The sequence below is a fragment of the Seriola aureovittata genome, chromosome 3, assembly GCF_021018895.1.
Source record: "Seriola aureovittata isolate HTS-2021-v1 ecotype China chromosome 3, ASM2101889v1, whole genome shotgun sequence".
Taxonomy (NCBI): Eukaryota; Metazoa; Chordata; class Actinopteri; order Carangiformes; family Carangidae; genus Seriola; species Seriola aureovittata.
In genome coordinates this window covers 22445861-22466831 of record NC_079366.1, presented here as the reverse complement: position 1 = coordinate 22466831, position 20971 = coordinate 22445861, and the positions used below count along the sequence as shown (strand labels likewise).

General features: G+C 40.0%; 1 protein-coding gene across 2 annotated transcripts in view; it reads left to right on the top strand.

Moving 5' to 3' along the window:
- The first annotated feature begins 4875 nt into the window (after positions 1-4875).
- nr3c2 (nuclear receptor subfamily 3, group C, member 2) overlaps positions 4876-20971 on the top strand; it is a 78848-nt gene continuing 62752 nt past the window's right edge. The window contains exons 1-2 of one of the 2 annotated variants that reach the window (XM_056371218.1): positions 4876-5520; positions 7025-8836. In XM_056371218.1, the coding sequence (XP_056227193.1) occupies positions 7044-8836 (1793 nt within the window). In that variant the 5' untranslated portion in view covers positions 4876-5520; positions 7025-7043. Of the gene's footprint in view, positions 5521-5561; positions 6706-7024; positions 8837-20971 lie in introns of those variants that run through there. The other variant, XM_056371219.1, reaches the window with a different exon arrangement.

Sequence of the window (20971 nt, the reverse complement as noted above, 5' to 3'; positions counted from 1 at the left end):
CGAGATTCTTACTTTATAGAAATAAATGTTTGCGTGGCCCCTCTTTCAGATTCAATGTATTAGTATCTGTATGTATAATATTATATAATGGGTTCATTTTTACTGATTAATGTGGAGGCACTGCAGTATTTTAACTGGTCAAGATTAAGCTAATTTCACAGACTTTATATAGGCTATTGATGGCTTGTTTTATCTGTAATATCACGTCATTTTCTAAGCTAATCAATAGCAGTGAATAAGAATTGTTACCTGAAATGAAACTACATCTGTTAAAAAAATATAGTGGAGTTTAAAGCACAGATGTGTATATTCAAACCAAGTCCTTAGCGGGACAAACATCTATTATCAAACATCAACAATGAATTTACATTTTTAATCTATCTACATAAGCTTAGCCACCAAATTAACCCAGTATCATACCTCTGTGGCTACTTTTCAAAACATACACAAGCTGCCAGTGATGATACATCTGAGCAAAGTGGATTGACAGATGTTCTTTTATACATATTAGAACTATAACCTGCAACACATTCATACAAGTGTTATATCAAGGCATTCCAATTTCACTGCACATCAAAATCAAGCGCAGTCACATTTCAACACCAGAACAAACTCAAATGTACAAAATTCAATCTGAGCATTTGCTTTTAAGCCCCCACCACCTTGGCATCTAGATGCTGCAGGATGGGGAGAATGTTTGCAAGCAGACTCCAGGAATATCAATTCATAATGTACTTGACACAGTTTTGTTGAACAACACATTATTTAGTGATAATTCTCTGCATGTTAATAATCTGATCTGAAGTCAGGCTGTAGCCTATACGCAATGTTCCCACTGAATATGTATTTCTGACTACACAGAGGGTAAACATGTTATTTAATCATCAACATGTTTTCAATCGTCATTGCTTAAGTAGGATGAACAAACCCCAGGTGGTGTACACATAGTACGAGAAACTTTCTGCAGGGAGGCAGGCCGAATGCATATCATTCACCATTTAAACGATTCGTGCCATCCGTGTAGTAGGGCAACTTAAGGTGAACAGCAATCTGTGTCAAGAGTGGGACTGGATGATGGCCTTATTTATGTGATCTGAGTCTCACAAGAGACTCACGCAGATTTTGCATAACATGCTGTTTATTTTCTATCTAACTTTGTCTTTTTTTTTTAAGTTGAAATTACGCATAATTTAAATAATGCATGAATATCTAAAACATTATCTATCTACAATGGTACAGTTCTTCCCTAATATATTTCTTCCTTCATCTGGAATCAGTTAAACATACCTTTATTTGAAATATTGGAAAGCTGAAATTTTCATGCTGATACAGTCAAACTTGAATGATTATGTCTGTAATTATACCTCTGGGCGAATTCATCAAAATCGTGCAAGTTGGTTGTATGACCCTTCAACTCACCGCATATTTGAACTGCTTTCATACCAGTAATACTATTTCTATTATATTGGATGTTGCACTAATTGCTCAACTTGGATTAACAGTGAAAATGTAATCTAATTGTTAGCCAGGGTGAATATCTAATCAAGCATGGAAATCAAAGGCTAGAATATTAATCATATTTGAAAATTATCCCATGATAGCAAGAGATTTTGTTTCCTTTTACATTTCCTGCATACAATCTCTATCAGTGAGTACATGCTTAAAAATCAGTTACATACATTCTTATTAATCCTTAGCCCAAGGTTCTTTTTTTTTCTTTTCTTTTGTTTTTTTACAATCAGCCTACACTGACCATGGCTGTAGAATTCAGATTTAAAAACATGCTAGTTCCCATAGCAACCCCAGTTAAAATTCAATAGTATCTCATGTCTGACCTTCATAGGCATGAGTCTTATCATCCAACTGTGAGGTTATTCAGTCTGTTTGCCTGATACGGTAACAGATGCAGCCGTACTAAAGTCTACCTCAGACACACAGAAGGAGACAAGGTTTCTCATCAGAAAATATGTGTTAGCTAGAAAAGTGTTTACTGTGGCAAATGGGCACATTTAATGAAAACAGACCTGTGATGCTTGCACAGATGGGCTCCAAGTTGCCGCATATAAGGTAAGAGGCATGAAATGTGCCACATGCAGCATGCTTGTTCAACAATCAAATGTAATGGCTAAAATGGCAAAGGGTTGGTGATGATGCACGTGTCTTGATCTCACTCCAGCAATCTACTATGTTACTGAACAGCTGATCAAAACAGTTTTGGAGAAACACATTAAACACAGGGATAATTTTTTATTAATTCTGTCAAATTCTGCCATAATCAATACATTTTATTAACAATGGCTCACATGACTTTGTCTCTGTGAAGACGTTGCTTATAGTGACAAACTCACTGAGAGTAATCACTAACTCTTCACGTCCACTCAGCCCTAAGGGCAATTATAGCATCTTTGAGCTCATTGTTTTGGTTTGATCAATGGCAATTTTATTGTTTTGGTTTGGTCTCCTCACTCTCATCAGTGCTGTTTACAGACGCAACAGGCAGCTCTTAAAAAACCCACAGTACACAATCTGTACAGAACCAAACAGCAGTCACAGTTAGCAGCTGGCTGGTAAATATGGTTAGCAGGTAAACAGTCACATATTTCCCTCAGCACTTGATTGAGAACAAAAAAGAGCTAAAAGGAGAGTTCCCATGAGCGCTAATGTTGCTGTGTATCTGTTGGAAATGTACAGTTTGCTAACAAGTTCACAATATCACCTTGAAGGGTGATAAATGTTGTTTATGCATCCTAGTGCCAATAAATTTGATACTGCAGGTTTAATTTTCCAGCAGCTGCTATCCAAAATTAAGTATTTAGAACACTGAACGAAAAGGGCTGAAGTGAGAAACAAAAATATATTTTCTGAATTACTTATCTGATGCAAAGTCAACACTGAAACATTTTAACTAGTCAAATCAAAGTTGTGAGAAAGAAGAGGAAATGGCAATTAAGTCGATTACCGCTGGGACGGCTACATCAGCACTTCAGATATGAATGGTCCTCAAGAATAACTCTGCTAAACTGGAACGATAAGCAGCTCAGGGAGGATGGGTGGTGACGGACTTCTTTACTGATTAAAACTACCTCTATAATTACCACACATGATGGGGACAGGGTCTTCTGCTGAGTTGACGAGTGTTTTGTTTCAGAGTTAACATGCTCCAATTCACCTGTCCCCATGAGGCGCAGCAAGCATCTCTCTGTTATGCCTTTGACCCTCTCAGCTACTGGAGTTGTCTGCTATGTGTCTAAACTGGAGTGGAAGCCTGCTCCTAATCATAGCAGTCACTCATCTAAAAGTGTCCCCCCACCCCCTTTTCCCTCGCCCCTGGCTCTCCTCCCCCCCAAAAAAGACAGCTATTTTTAGCTTCCATGTATGTACAATATTTTCAGGCCAGTGTGATTGTCATTGATTTGACTAAAACGATGGTGCTTGAAAGCTCGGTGAGAGTCAATGGAGCTGCCTTCAATTTTTTACCAGAGAGGCAGCCAATTATAACTGATTTCATATCAGCCGTGTTCTGCTGTCAGTCTGCAAATTCTTATGACTCTGTCACTGAGGAAAAAATCTGTGATGCACAGCTAAATTAGATTTGCTCATGATGTGTTTGACTGGCACCCATTATGTGCAATGGACAAGTGGGAGCTGCATGAATGAGGGTGGGAAACGTTGGTTATATCTCAATTCTCCTGCTTTTTCTGAAGCAGGTCCCCATTCATGGGTGATTAACAGGCAGATCAGGGAGGTGGGCAGTGTTGCTTGGATGGCTTTGACTAATCTAACTGCTGCTGCCTCGCTAGGGTAATGGCTACAGGCTGGCTTGGAAAACCCAGACAAGCAATGAGGAGAAACATTCAAACCACTGTGCAGAGCTCCTCTCACAAAGCGTAAGTCCTACATGCAGACTTTTACACAGCCAACACTACAGAATGTGGCTCGACTGACTGACAACTCCAGAGATTAAACTGATTATTAGACATTGCTGGAGTAAAACCAAAGTCTACACTCACATCAATGCCACGAGCTATTGACAGTTAAATGTAAATAACAGCTTAGACCGAATGATAGTCACAACCATTTTTGTTGATGTTGGTGTCACAGATAAACAAAGGCCCATTTCACTTTCTCACAAGTGCACCAAGGAACATTATCACAGAGCTACACTGATCTCATATCATTGAAGTTATAGTATGCCAACTTGACTGTGTGTGATAGCTTCTGTACAAAGTGTGGGTATACATTTATTTTATCCATTATTTTATTTGTGGTTATTCACTTTTAAACAATATTCCTTCTCTTGGTTCTTTTCACTTTCATGAGCTGACAACACTAAAGTGTGTGTTCTCTGTTCAATTTTAAAAACATGATCCACAAATGTCTAACGACACATTAGCATGATCCTCCTCTGTGAGGGAATTTGTTAATGATGGTGGTTGCTTGTTCATAAAGACAACTAGAGTTTTAAGTTTGGCTGATCAAAAGGAAAACTAATCCAGTTGCATTAATGTTGAGCACATGAAGTCTGAGTTTTCTTTCATCAGTGGTGTGATATAAAATATCTTATCACAGTTTGACATGGACTGAATTCAGTGACATCTTGACCACTCAATAGATTTGCTTTTTGAGCAGCAATAGAAATTTTGCTCCACCTAGTGGAGGCAGACGTCTCAGTGTTACAGGGCAACATCCTGACTTGATTTCACTCTCACAGTAGAATGACTCTTCTCTCTGTATTTGTCGGGTTTTCAAGCTCCGTGTTAACTGTAGAGTGAGATCTCCTCTAATCTGAGTTGTGGGTGCGCGTGCGTGCAAATGAATTTGCACTGGCACCACGGGAAGCCTTTTCAGAGGTGGCACTCGTGAAGATGAAAACAGTATAAAGTATGGTGAGAGAAGAAGACGGAGGATTTATAGCCGACACAAAATGTAACAAACTTGCAGAGGACTATTTCATTTCAACCGAACAGACCTGCTTCACGCTGTTGGTCTGAGAGTTGATTTCAAACAACGCTGCACTGAATACGGTGCCCTATTTCCAGACGGCTCTGACTACCTGCGCTCTGAGCCCCTCCCTCCCCTCTCTGCCTCACCCCCACCACCTCAGAGTTTGTGTTGCACTCGTTGCAGTAGGAGGGTCCATGTCCACAGAATGACGTCGCTGTGACTGCAAGTCCGACAGACTCCTTCGTTTGTTTTTATTACTCTTTTTATCTAGGGCCCAGAATCGGTAATCTGTAAAATTACGGCCATAATGTGAGCTCATCTGCCGCTGTCGTCCGACCCGTCGCTGCCGTTCGTCCTGTCAGGAGCAGCGGCTCGCTGTTGAGGATTACTCGTGATAATACGCAGTAGACTTCTCCAGTGTGTGTAGCTGTCAAACTGAAAACTATGTATTGGAAAGAGTAGACAGAGCACATTTGTTGATATTCATTGACTTTGCTGTGCGTGTCTTTTTTTGTCCTCTGGATTATCGCTGCCCAGCAACACAGCCACCTGACAACTCTGAATGTCGTAATTAAGGTAAGGAAGGACAGAGCTCAGTGTTTGACTGTACATTTTAATTTGGCGCTGGGTCTCAGAGAATGAAAGCAAACTCTCCGCTGTTGAGTCGCATAACTGAATACTTGCATCCCCGGTCCATGAGCTGTGGGAGAAGGATCCAATAACTTTCAACCGGGACCGTTAGCCCCGTGTCTACTCCATAATAAAAGTCGTCAAGAAGTTTATGCAGCCTACTTTAAGTATTTACAAAATTAAGCTCAACAATTTTGTTCAAATTGAGAGTAGATTTTACATTTCTGTACACACCTGTCTCGACGTGCTGAGAAATATCTCGTCCTGCCAGTTTTTTTTCTTCTAAAAATATGACTTAAATAATTTATATTTTCTTCCTACTGCACTTAGTCCTCCGTGTTATTCAAAAAGCCTCAAATGCAACAACTTTCACACGGAAGAAAAAACTTCCAACAGCAAGAATATAACATAAACCGTCATTTAGTATTTATTCTGCGCAAACGCAAAATGGAGAGAAATGCAGAGAGCTTCATGTCCTACAGAGGCAGGACAATCACGGCTGGAGTATAGGGAGGAATTATCAAGATGACATCTCTTTTATTTTTCATGCTATATTTAAGGATCGGCGCATATGTGTTGCTGATATTTTGCAGTCAACCTGCATAACTTTAACTCAGATATCGCGGCTGCTGGAGGGCTGAGCCTTTCAAAGTGTGCAGCGTAGCATGAAAAATAAATATTGAAACATCACCTAAAGCAAAGCCGTGTCATCGTAATTGGCTATGTCTTAATTTTTGTCTGTATTTTTATTGCTTTTGCACTTGACGGTGCTGCTCCGGCCACTAAAACAACATTTCAAGTTATGTCGCAGCTATGTTGTGGCTGCAAGAGCAATAACTATTGAGTGACAGCTTCCGGACCAATCCATGAATGGCCTGATGAAGCTGGTGGATTTCTGGCTCAGCTGTCCAATAGAGGCGCAGTAGAGGTGGGGATTTAAACAAAAAGCCCGGCCGACGTCACTTAGATACATTAACCCTTGCCATGCATTTTTCTTCAAGTTATCACTGTACATCCCCTGTAGTGCAGCGATAAGGAGCTTTATCTGTGAGAGAGGAAATACTGTACAGACTTGCTTTGGACTTCAGATTTCGCATATTGTTTACAGTTTTTGTCATGGATTTTTAAACGGTAAGCCATTATAATATCAAAATAAGTGAAATATGTTATTTGTAAATAAAGTATCTCTACCGCTTCCTTTCTCATTTGACTCATTAGGTTTATAGCCACTGAAGCAGAATTTACTGCTTTGCTACCAAAACTAAAAGACTATATTTACAATGTAGATTTAAAATTGATCAGTAAATTGCTGAATATATAATTTAGTCTCACTTGAGAGCTGTAATCTCTGCTTAAAGGCAAAAACCCATGATACAACTGGCTTGAAAAAACAGTATTGTGAACTTTTCTCATTCTTTTCTTTTTGTTTCCTTCTTGCCTTATTTGCCAGGTGAATCAATGAGCCAGCAATGGAGACCAAAAGATACCAAAGTTTCTTTGATGGAAGCGATACAGAGAACAGATGGTCTCAGGTCCCCAGCAACATGGAATACTGCTGCAGCACAGAGGATTCAAATCTGACTAGCAGTGATATCCTGATGGACATAGTCAATGTCAGCTGCCCTGCTGGAAGCCCGGCCACCGACTGCAAAGACAACAATACAAAGAAGCAGGAGCAGCCAATGCTTCGGCTCAGCCAGAACCAGCCATTTGTTCTCCCACACTTCAACAACTCTCTCCACGGTCATAAGCAGGAAATGGACTCCAAGGAGCTTTCCAAGACTGTGGCTGAGTCCATGGGTCTGTATATGAATGCTGCCAGGGAGGCAGACTTTGCCTTTAGCCAGCATGGGGGCAGTACCAGCCCTGGCAAGATGTATCCAGCGTGTGGACGGCCCCTAGAGGAGACCCAGGGTGGCTCCACAAAGAGCCCCAAGTTAAAGCCATTTGGTTTCCAGCAGTCCAGCGCCACTCCCAGAGAATGCACCACTGGGACTCCAGTTAGCTCAGCGTCTATGCTGGCCTCATCTCTGTCCTGCAGCCCCCAGACCTCCAGCTCTATCTCCAGCCCTGGGGGCAGCAACAATATGGTGTCGTCAACCACCAGTCCTCCTACGTGCTTTGGACCAGTGTGCTCATCCGTCAGTAGTCCTGTCAGCCAGACGTCTTGTGCTGCAACTCTGGCAAACATCAAGCGCAGGAATTCAGCCACATGTAGCCCTGTAGAGTCCACCACAGTGGGCTCACCACCACTCACCAGCCCACTCAATGTCATGAGGTCTCCCATGTCCAGCCCCCAGAGTATGAGTAGTGTGAGATCGCCTCCGTCCTGCAGCACTACGTGTAACATTAGGTCATCTGTCTCGAGCCCCACAGGTGGCAGCTGCACCAGCACTGCCAACAACTGCAACACAGTAAGGCCCTCCATCTCCAGCCCGGCCACAGGGAGCACTATGGCTGTCAGCAGCCCACAGAATCCGTCCTCTGCTGGGTTTCCAGTGTCTAGTCCTGCCGGTGGACTGGGTTTGGTGCAGAATGACACCAACAGCCCAGAAGCAACAGGTCTGACCAGAGACACAGACTTCAAGAACTTTGAGTTCCCTAAAGTAGAGATGGTAGATGGGGAAGTGTTCAACGTCGGCTTAGACCAGATGGGCATGGTTAAGTACATTAAGAACGAGCCTGGAACTGACTTCAGGAGCATGTGTTTAGGTAGCTCCAAATGTAGTGTGAGTAGCACACCCTTTATCACACAGATTAAGAATGAGCCAAACAAAAATGAGGGATGTATGAATCCACAGCCCTATGGTGAGCAGTCACCGTCTCTTGGTCTCTTCCCTGCATCTGAGACCACCTATTTGTCCCTGAGGAATAACATTGATGAATACAGTCTTTCTGGTATCTTAGGACCCCCTGTCTCCTCTATGAATGGGAACTATGAGCCCGATGTGTTCTCCAACAATGTCCTGTCTAAAGGGGTTAAGCAGGAGACCACTGATGGCAGCTATTACCAAGAGAATAACAGCATGCCCACATCGGCCATTGTTGGAGTTAATTCTGGTGGACACTCATTCCATTACCAGATTGGAGCCCAAGGAACAATGTCTTTCACGCGGCATGATGTGAGGGACCAGTCCAACCCTTTGTTGAATCTAATTTCGCCCGTAACGGCGTTAATGGAGTCGTGGAAATCTCGGCCAGGCATGTCGGCCAGAGGTGAAGGATACCCGGGTCAAAACTGCATCGCGGACAGCATGTCAAGGTAAGGAGCATGAAGACATCTCTATGTAGTCCAACCGAGTGTCTATCGCTGTATCTCTGTCAGATCTCTGGCTTAAAAACTGTGACGCTTTCAGAGTTGTGATAAACATTCCATCTTAGCTTCATAGAGAGTAGTAGTTTTCATTTTTCCTAAATAATGATTTTTTTTGTGTCTGCACCTGTGTAATAGCCAATAGCCTGTCTCACTAGAGGATCAGATAAATGGACAGCCAGTTTGTTACAGTTAGACTCGTATTGCACAAGGGATTTAGGGCGTTTGCTTTGAGTAGTGCTAAATAATAACAACAGCAGGGCTTGGGAAAGGCAGCGGGATGCTGGCTGGGGGAACAGGAATTAAAGGACGGGGTCCAGGTCATTGTTATAGTAGCATGTGATCACAACATCATCTCTGCTAGCAATGCCCTGTGCTCTACTGTAACACAGAGGCAAAGTTTACCTCTTATCAGGGCCTGTGTGTATGTACAACAACAAAATTTATTGGTCTGTTATCGGGAGGTCCAGCTAAGACCTTGTGTAATGCAAATATCTGTTTTTATGGGCCCTAGGCCATTGGCAGCATCATAAATTATGAATGATTGATCACATGCCTTTGTTGCCAAACTGATGAAATAAACAGTTGCTTTTGTGAGGGTGGGGGCTGAAACAAAACAAACAGGCCAAAGGGAAAAAATCTATAACAGCCGCCAATCTGGCAAAGTGCAACTTTGACACAGTTGTTGTGCTTCCAATGTATTCTGGTGTCCTAGTTGCATGTGAAGTTGAAGGAAGTAAATTGTCATCAGTGTGTTTAATAACAGTGAACATCAAAGCCATAATCTACACATAGGACCGGTATGTATATGACCCTAACAGTGAGACATGCTGCTGTTTCTTTACTGTAAATCAAAAGGACGATTTGTGGTCCTGTAATTTGGATGTGATGTGGTTTTTGTATTTTTAAATAACAGTGACTGTCTTGGTGTTTTTATAAAGTACATTGCTATCATCTATTTATGCATGGGATGTCATAAATTCACAGTTTTTATGAGCTGGAGCAAAGAAGCACTAAACAAAATCATAAATGACTTCCTGCTTACTCCGCTTTGATAAGAGTCAGATGCTTGCTTTAAGAGCAGTACAGTGCTATATTTGACATTGGTGGGACATTGGTGCACGTTGCTCTGCTATGTTTGACTGTGACCTGACCATGACAAGTACAGACTGAGTTTGGGCAGTGATGTTGCACAGAATGGAGATTTATTAGATAAAAAAGTTTTCCTGATTGAATTTCTAGAAGCCAACTTTGCGCTGATTGCGCTGCCAATTTCAGATGTCTGTTTTCATTTTCTTCAGCTCAGCTGGTGTCATTCAGATTGCAGGGACAAGTTTGGAGGAAGGCACGGTGAAAAAAAGTCTGTTTATTACGGTGTTAAATCACCGCATAGTTACATAGATCGTCAACTGCCGACGGATTTACTGTAGCTTGCGCGTTAACATTTTTTAAGTTAAGAGTTTATGCATCTATCGTAACTTTATTACACAATATATATTAAAGAAAACCTTTTCCTTCCATCTTATACTGCAAGATATTTGGTCTGATTTGGTCACACTTAGGTATATACTTAACAACAAGCTACACTAATTAGGTTTTGCTTATGACCAGAAGAATTATAAAATAGTTTTCATAGCTCATAAAAACTACATTAGATGACTGTCCTGATAATTTTATATTTCTCATGGAAAACATGTAGAGTTTTATTTTATATATTCTGCATCTCACCCATAGATCTGACCAAATTATCTTACCGTCAGTATTTTATTATGTCCTCTCTGTTTGACGTGTTTGTTCAGGTTTATATGTGCGGTACGCACTCGTCTAGGGAGTAGATACTCCGTCTGTGTCTGTGTGTGTGTGTGTGTGTGTGTGTGTGTGCTATAACAAGGCTTGCAGCTCTGAGGAGACTGATACAGCCCGTTACCTTGGAGGCGACCCATATGGCAGGAGCCAAAGCGATGTTGACGGGATCACTGCCACCTTGGTCCTAATGAGATCCAGCTTAGCCCTAATGTCAGACAGGATGACAGTAAGAGATGGGCCACATGGCAGCCAGCCAGGCCGGCAGAGAGGCAGACAGGCTCAAACACACATATACATACATACATACAACTCATGCATATAAACACACACAAACAAACACACACACACACACACACACACACACACACACACACACACACACACACACACACACACACACACACACACACACACACACACACACACACGGGTAGAAGAATCCAACATTTTTTAGAGGTTGCTGCCTACTTACACTGTCCTGTTACACCAGTAGTATTGTATTGACTGACAGCTATACTTAGAACTTAGACATAAGCATAGGCTTATTGTATCCTGCCTGAAATCTCAAAGTGCACTGCAGGAAATCTGTGATACCGTCAAGCTTTGGACTGACTACATGGTGCCCAGGCCCAATATCTCATAGGCAAAAATATTACGTAACCATTAAAAAGCACAACTAAAACTCTTTGATCCACTGAAGCCTTGGATGACAGAGTGTAAAATCCCTTGGCTCTTTTTTTCTCACTTTGGTTTCCTCTGTAAATGGATTTAATTAAAAATGGCTGCTCATCTGAGCAGTCTGGATTACTTTGTGCAAAAAACGTTTTAACTCAGATTCACAAGAGAGGAGGGGGGGCGCGCCCTAACCAGAAGTGTAGTATTTATGTGATGTTTTTAAACTTATTGCTTAGATAAACCATTCTTATTTTCTTCATTACAAAAAAGTTTAATTCCTGTATTTATTCTCTTGGAGAATAATAAAAAGCTGTGCACTATAAATCAGATTTGTACAAAATATATAAATATGGAAATTATGATAAAATGACCTACATTAGTGCGCTAGATTATGTTTGCTTGCTGCCTAAATCTCCAAATCTCTTCTCACCCTATTTAGGACATTTTTGTGCTGGTTTTCACAGCAATGTTTCACCAAATAGAATTACTCTGTAACTTTTAAGTCCTCTGACCTAATAATTTCATAATCTGACAAATGGTAAAGATTCAAAAGAGACGCCAACAATGGATTTTTTCGTTAGTGAGTAGCACCTTTCTATAGCGTGACATTTTCCTCGCTGTAAGCTTGCAGCCCGGTTCTATAGATTGACAGAATGCCCATCACGAGGAGGCACCAGATTGAAGAGGGGAGAATGCTTTGCACTGGACTCTGGCCAACTCTCAATGTTCTGTAGAGGGATGAAAAGGCATACTCCTGAGAGCACACTAATAAGGCTGTAATTGTATGTTCCTCCACTAAATTAATGGATGGAAATGATTTGATTAATTCAGACACTGCTGGATACTAATATCCAATTAAATCCCAACACCAGGCATGCACAAGGCCTCCTAGTGCATTATGGGTTCCTGACTATAAAGCGGGCAGCTGCTTGTTAGAGTTGTGAGAAGGATGCTACAGGTGAAGGTGCTGGGGAATGGTTGTGGGTCTCATCAGTCTATGCATCAATTTGTGCATTCTCCTGTGTGCTGTCAAATATTTAATATACAGTAGTAATTAAATGAAGAATACAATCATTTAATTGTGCTAAATTCTATCTCAAGCGCATATGCTGACAAACTTAAAGTAACAGGTTCATGTTTTTCTTTCATTAGTGTCACTTAGTAACTTGATTAAATAAAATTTTATGAATGTCAGGGAGTCAAGTCTGCTCAGTATACAGACTTTTGTAGTCACATTCAGGAAGAAATGAACCCTAGAGTTTCAAAAAGAAAAACATGTATTTTTAAAAAATTATTTAATTTATCAATTTATCAAAACTCTAGTACACTAACTCATAGTGAATTATGTTGCGAATCAAGGATGCTGGGAATAGTTAATCTCAGCAAACAAGTATTTACAATAAAGTGATATACAGCACATAAAAACAATGTACAAGTACCTTGTAGTACAATTGTGTGACATTAAAAAGTTTTACTTGGAATGACTGGTAAAAATTGATGTCAGACACTACAGGGTTTGGCAGGACAGACACTAGAATGCTTTGTAAAGGTCGATGTAAAGGCAGATAAAGATTATACTATATCCCTATATACACATTAGAACAATGTTAGACGTATCAAAGCATATTTATACATATTTAATGTACACTGAAATATACTGAAAATGTCTTCTGAACTGTTATCATAGCACTTTGGAACAAGCACATGAATAAATCACTGTCTGTGTACAAGGCTGTTTGGCAGTTAAAAACTTGCGTTTCAGTGCAGCAGTCCAGTCCAACAGTGAGTGATGTAAATCAGCTTGTTCTCCCAAGCAGATATAAGCCTTATTTTTCCCTACATTGAACTCACAAATAAGTGCAGTAGATTTATATTTTAACCCGAGAATCAGTTTGACAATAGAAAGTAGTGTTAAACAATCTCTGTACAAACTGATCATTGAAAATACATTTTTAGTATCACAGGATTTGCCATGCTCAAGGACAGACTTGAAGCAGCTACTGGGCCGCTTCATTGTCCTAAACCATTCCTTTCAAAAACAGAAATAAACAACATTTGCCCTTTTTTGTGAATATGTGAATGTGAATGCTATAAATATCTATTCATGGCAAAAAAAATGACGACTAATGTCAACAGGAAAAAAATCTAAATGAATAAAACACCTGAATGAAAAAAATATTTATACATTGAGCCCAAGAGCATCCAGTTCTTTTTTATCTTCTGGGCAGCCCATCACTTGTTGGTGTGGGTGTATTGGAGTCCGTGTAAAGCAGAGTGGGGATGCAGTATTCATCGTATGAGTAGTACGGGTTGGTCCTACTGGTGAAATCCTACTCCCTATTGTTCTTAAAATATAAAGAATTATTCTTAAAAATGAAAGTCTGGTAAAGATAAAAGCTCTTTGTGAGGCGTTTTAGACCTTGGCTGCAAGGTGAAAACATGTTAGAAGTAAAGACGAGCTCAGGAGTTTTTAAGCAAGGTTCATATGTCTACATGAGGCAGAGACAGGGGAAATGTTCTCCAAATGCGAGATACTGTTAAGTGTTTAGATGGTGCATTTCACAACCTGAAATGAAACTGACAGTCAACTAAGGATTACCATACGCAAATAAATGAGTTATCCTGCACCATACAGATAATGCAAAAATAATGCAATGAGTTGAAACATTTTATTTTGTTCAAACAAAGATGTTTTTTTTTCAGTATCTGTACACCAGAATTTTACACACTACAGTGTAAATACGGAGTGTGGTACTGTTTATGCAGTTGGACTCATTAAAAGATTTGCTGAGAATTTATTTATCAACCAAATATTGTCAGAATATTTAATTTAAGGTAACTAAGGACATAAGATTTTACAAAATAAACTTGTGCCATGAGTGATAAGCGCCATCACACGCAGACAATACACCTTGTTGTACTGCAGTTCCTTTCAGCTCCATTTACCATCTTTTAAGCCCCTTGTGTGGTTTTCTCGTCTGCACACTCTCATCAGCCGAGTTTCCAACAGCAGCAGCGGCAAGCAGCTGTTTTCCATGAAAAAGCTCTGATAAACCTACTGTACGCTACCTACCCAGCATCAAACAGTTAGCCACTAGCTACAGAACACAGTGCAGCATTTTGCAGCTAAAGAGCAGATATTTCCCTCAACAGTTGTTAGAGACCAAAACAGAACTAAAAGATTGAATATTGAACTTTAATTTTCAATCAGGTGGCCAACTACGAATCCAAATGAATGCTAATGTTGCTCTGGGCCTGCTGGATGTTTAAATAAGCAATTTTTGCTAACGAGATCGCCACAGCAACTTTATAAGGTGATAATACGTCAGTGTTGTGTTTACAGCTGGTTCCATTGGCCACGATCTATTTATGCTGTTTTAAGGGGAAAGTAAAAGTCACTGTAAAAATGTTTGGCTCACCATTATCAGCCTGCTGACTTCTCCGGCTGATTTGGTTTTGCGAGCAGTTCTGTTAAATGCCACAATAACCTTGCTTTTGACACAGTGACCTTTGACCTCTGACCACCAAAAGCTATTTAGTTCATCCTTGAGTCCGTGGGAATTTTTTGTACTAAATTTGAAGAAATTCACTCATGGGGTTCCTGAGATTTTTTTATTCATGAGAATGGGGCGAACTGAAGGACAGACACACAACCCAAAGACATTATGCTTCCCGCCATGGCTCCCCCCCAGCATGGAGGAATTTAAAAAAAAACAAAAAAAAAAAAAATCTTTAAATACCTTACAGAAGGAAGTTACAGATCTGATCTAAATGTCCAACAATGTTATCTTAAAAGGTATAGCCATGGGGGCACATGAATGGATGTTTTTTACCTTGTGCTACTAGAGTGTAGGAGAAAATGCCGACTGTGGCTGTAATCTTTTTTAAAAGAACCAAGACGATACAGTGTGGCACAATGATCGGGTGCTTTTGTTGCACAGAAGAAAAACCATGTTAAAAGTCTCCACTCTGCCTCTCCCACGCAGAGCCATGCACGTACACACACAAGCGCACAACACCGTCGCAGCGGCCGCCAACGACAACAACAACAGCACACATTCTAGGCCAGACTTGACACCCCAATAAAAGTGTGGTTACTGCTGGCCAGGGCTTCTGGGATTTGAATGCTTGTCTTGTCCTCATTTGAACTTCTTCCTGAAACACAGTCTGGTGACAGAGGGCCAGATTTCCGCTAGGCTAGGCCTGTAGTTGGAGATCTACTCTCTATTACCTACCGCTGACATTCCCTTCTGTTGTTGAGGTCATTAACAAACTGCATAAAGGCAGCGGAAACTGAATACCAGAGCTGCAACAAAGCATAGAGCATGCTTGTGTGTCATTATGAATGCCCTGATTTTTATATCGTGACGCTTTCTGAAATACTGTAGCTGAATGGCAGTCTTTTGTGAACGGAGTACTTTATTTACCTAGCACGCAAGAAGTCTTAAAGATCCCTCACAAGTGGCCTTAAAGATGTCCTGAGTCATGGGCTGTGTAGGTAGGTTTTGTATGGAGGAGAATCTGAATGAAATGCAGCGTCATCTGAGAGGATATAGAAACATGCAGGTATTAGTAATATAAAGCAGAGTGACTACAGGGAAACGTACATAATAAATCACAAATTACCAAGATTAACTGGTCATAAGAACCTATCACCACTGTCATAAATAAAAAAGAATTGTTTGTTGAGCTAAATGCAGTGCAAATGTCTAATTCACTGGGTGGACATTATTCATTCAGGACCATAAAAAGCAATGAGATCTATATTTCATTTTTGTTGGAGAGGATGCAGAGAGACGCACTCTCCTAGCATATTATTGTCTTCCTCTTGTGTCCCGATATCCTTGACTGTGCAAACAAGGCATGCCTTTATCATTCATGTTTAATTAGAATTTGCCCAAGTGTTCATGCCAAAGTGCTTACGTTTAAACCCAGTGTTTGTCTTGTCAGTTCCTCCATGGAAAGGATGCCATAAAGGAAGACACTTCAAAAAAAAAATGTTAATTTTTCAGCTTGAAAGATTCCCAAAGTAGGTCATGCATAGTTGGCTCAAATAAAGTGAAGGGTGTGTGTTTGTGTGTTGGTGGGGGGGTTACTCCGGGCCCTTTTACATAACATTTCTATTCTCTACAAACACATACACACACACACACTTTTACGTCAGCAGAACCCATGATTCAGAAAAGTGCTGCTGCCGACTGTGACTTGAAACATTAATAACCTTGTTGCTTAATTCATGGCACAAATGACCAAACAGCAGAGTAAACAACAAGACATGATCTGTTCTTAACACGGTTGGAACCTTTAAATGCAGTGACCTTCATAGATATTATTTCAGCAGTTGTTTTTTCCAGGTTCCTTTTAAGTAAATGCATCTATTTGCTCTGCTGCCATTTTAAATTGTTAACTCAAATTATAAGATACATGACGAGCCAAAAGTTTTAGAACACGCCCATTTTTCCTAAAATAACAATCTTCTAAAATAGGGCAAAGGTAAGCAGTAAACTGCCCAAGCAGAAAGCACTGTATATTGTTACTGATATATTATCAGGATGGTGAGAAAAGGGCAAGCAACAAAAGGAAGACAGACTGGTTGGTCAGGGTTTCATCCTACAGCAAGATAACGACCCAAAACATTAGAAGAAAACAACTAAATGGTGGCTTCCCATGATGAAAGACCAGCACAGTCTCCAGACTCAAACCCTGTGGAGCTGGTTTGGAATGAACGGGACAGAAGCAGAAAGCACAGGAAGCACAGGAAGCACAGGAGTGTGCTGCTGGCGGAGTCAAAAATTTAGATTAAATTTAGGATTTTGTTTCTTTAATGTTTATTATTTATTTTTTCTATACTTTAATTCCACAGTATACTGAGACATTACATTATGTAAATTCCAGTAACTGGAAAAGTCAAGGTGTTCTAAAAAAATTGAGAGGTGGTGTAGGTTTATCTAAATATTGTGTGTGAAACTAAAACTTTGGTCAATTACACGACACAAATATCACAGCTTACACTTTGAATGTAACATATTTTAGAAAGAATAGATAAAAGCATATTGTACATCATCCCATATACAGCACGCTCAAATCCCACAAATGCACATCGCACATGTTTTAGCACTGAAAATGCATAATACATTTTCTTTTTTATAATTGGCCATTATGGTGGTGACCTAGAAAACACACATTAACTAGGTATGTCCTTCTGCTCTGCTGTGGGGCAAATTCTAAATGATGTGTGGTCTTTGTCAAGCATTTAGTAGAATCCATAAAAGGTTGAATCCCTGTTATTCAGAAACCAGCTCTTACAGGTGCACAAATCATGTATGTAGCACCAAGGTGGCAGCCCATGACACACTGACCCAGCAGGTAAAAGGAGGCTTCCTAGGATCAAGTGGCAACTCAAAAGGAAAATATACTATATCATACCGAACCTGTTGGGAGAGATCATTTCCTTGCTTGACACTGCAAAAGGGTAAACGTGTTTGGCAGGAAGTGTAATATGATTTCTGTTTTCAGTAGAAGAGACAAGAAAACTCATAATTGAAGGGATATTAAAGGGTCAGCTTTCTCAAATTACACACGCGCACACACACACGTCTCACACACATTTCTTAAATTAGTTGTGAGTACACTCATTGGCATATTGCATTCCCTAGCCACTTACCCTAACCTTAACTATTATAAATAAAGCTCAACCCAAACCAAAACCTAATTCTAACCATAAAACCAAGTCTTAACTTTCTTTCACACACACAAACACACACACACACACACACACACACACTTCTTTCTCTCTTACATCAGGTTGTTTGTGGTCATGCAGATAGTTTTGCTATCACTTGTCTAGGTTTTGAGATATATGTCTCTTTGACTTCTGTCTGCTATACAATGGAGTTTTGTTTGTGGTGTTTAGAACAGATCCCTCCATTACTCTAAATAATCATTGTGAACAGTTTTCATTGAAATACTTTCTAGCTCCTATAAAACCTGTTGGCAGCATCTTCTGTGGATTATTCATAGTAACAGTGAAATTCCATTCACCCCTGCTTTACTGGTTCGGCAGCAGAAATTTAGAAGACAGATAGAGCTGGATTTGCAGCCCGAAAACATTTTAGGTATCAATGAAAATGCATCTGAGTATTGAAACCTGTCAAGTGCTGAAAGCTGGGGCTAAATGTCACATCTTGTTTAAATCTGGAACAATCAAGAATAAGCAATCAACATTTTACCAACTTTAGACTCTTTGGTTCAGGCAGATTTCTTGTGTAGCTGTTTGTGTTTAAACAAAATTTAGCATTTCAGAAGTTTTGTTTATTTTGTTAAATGAAAAACGTGTATCTGTACCAGTATAAGTACATTTCAAACAACATTCAGTGTTAGAGAGAGCCAACTAAATTTATCTGCATAGCTAGGTATTACAGAGACAAGTAAAACATTTTTGAATGGACCATCCATCTATGTATTGACATGGTGTCTCAGAAACAGGATTTCAGGATGGATTATTTTGCTCTAGTGAATGGTGGGTCTCATTTGTTTCAGATCATAGTGACCTGTACGTTTGGCAATTTGACCTTTCAATAAAGAAATTTCAGTTTCAACAGAAAGACACAGAGCTGTTGATAGGACACCATGATGGCATCAACTCACTACAGTCCTGGGAAATACTCAGATCTGGACATTCTCTCTGTAGAGTTTACTGCACCATACCTGGCATAAGCAAACATTCTCCTGTCCAATGTCTGCTTTTTGTTTCGCTCTGACTTTGCTACAGCTGCCTGTTTCACTCCCCTCTGAAAGGGAGACAGTCTGGGAGTTTTTTTATGCCTCCGTGCCAGCGACAGCCGTGGCTGGAGGCATTATGTTTTCTGGCTGTACGTCCGTCCGTCTCATTCTCTTGAAAGCGATACCTCAGGAACACCTTAAGGGAATCTTTTCAAATTTGGTACAAATGTTCATTCGGACTCCAGGATGAACTGACTAGAACTTGGCGGTCAAAAGTCAAGGTCACTATAAACTCACATTGGTCCCATTCTTGTGAATGTGACATCGCAGGAACGCCTTCAGGGAATTTCATGACATCTGACACTAAACGTCCACTTGGATTCATGAATGAAGTGATTAGAATTTGGTGGTCAAAGGTCAAAGGCTACAACTCAAGAATTCATACACTAATTATGATACAATTTAACAATGTCTAAGAGTGTAAAATTATGAAGTAGTTACATTTTATATTGAAAAGGTCAATGGTCAACTTCATTGTGGTATCGTAATGTTCTGCAAAAACACTTCTGGCCATCACTCAGCACGGTCACTCAGGAACAGACAGGGAGATTGTGACCATTTTCCTGCAACTTGACTGGTTGGTGGAGGCATACAACGTGAGGTGGTAATTATAATTTGGGTTTTGACTGTTTAACAGGAGCTTTCTCTTTTATTCACAATTTTTCTCAGCTGCTGGACCTTCGAGAAAATGAAAGAATCTCATGCACCATTATTCAAACGAGTTGAGAAGCACATTCATACCTCTGCTAATTTGTTGATTGTCTAATCACACGCAGGCGTGCCCACAGACGCACATCTGCATTGTTTTGGTTCATGCTATCATTAGGGTGGTGTCAAGATAATTAAGGAAGGACAGTGACAATATGTGACGTAGGCCATAATTCAGGTTTATCTGGTGCATTCCTTTAGTCTGGTGCCATTGTGGCCCCAGCCCTTTAATTATCTCTATTTTGTAACCAACATTATGAGAGCAACTTAATTATGCAGGGTACTTATGTATAGTTCCTTAAATACTAAAAGTTAATTAAATGTTAAACTTAGTACATATTTCTAAAATAGACAATTTACTGAAAGGACAGGTTTCTTTTAAGTCTACCTTAAAACATTAACTCATGTCATTTTCTTAAGTTCAGTTGAAGCTTATATGAGGCTTTCGTAGTGTTAGATAGCCAAATCGAATGAGTACATTCAACCTGGCAGTTGTGTGTGGGTTTATTTTTTTTTAATTTTAAATTTTTTGTTTTGTCCCAGAAACAAAACAACAGTAAGTCTATGTACAACTACCAGAATGTATTGGTCTTCTGAGGATCAGCAAGGAAACACTTTAAATCAAGAAGATAACCACTTGATTTGGCTAACTCAGACAACTAAAGCCTCATATTAGTTTTACCTGAACTTTAGCATGCATTTTTTTTTTTTTTTTTTAAACAGAATGAGGACTGGATTTTGTCCCCAATCTTTTACATGCTATGAAGGTATCCCTTCACAACCAGTATGAACAGGAGGAGTGATCACAGCTTCCAAAAACTCTTTCAGTATACATAAAATATGTGTGCAGTATTAAAATCTATCCTTTAAATTTGAATAACAATAGTTTAGGGTTCGGGTTATTTGGAGGATACAAAAAAGTCTCTTCATGATCATTTGTTATTCATCTGGTATGGTCACACAGCACTGCTAAATATGAGTAACATGCTCAGTTGTGGGAACATTTGTTCTTGCAGACCCAAATTCTTCCTTTATTAAACAGTACATTAACATACATGTGGTTCACCTAGATGCTTGCGTGCCACCGTTGGTGAAAAGGTCGGGCCACATCCT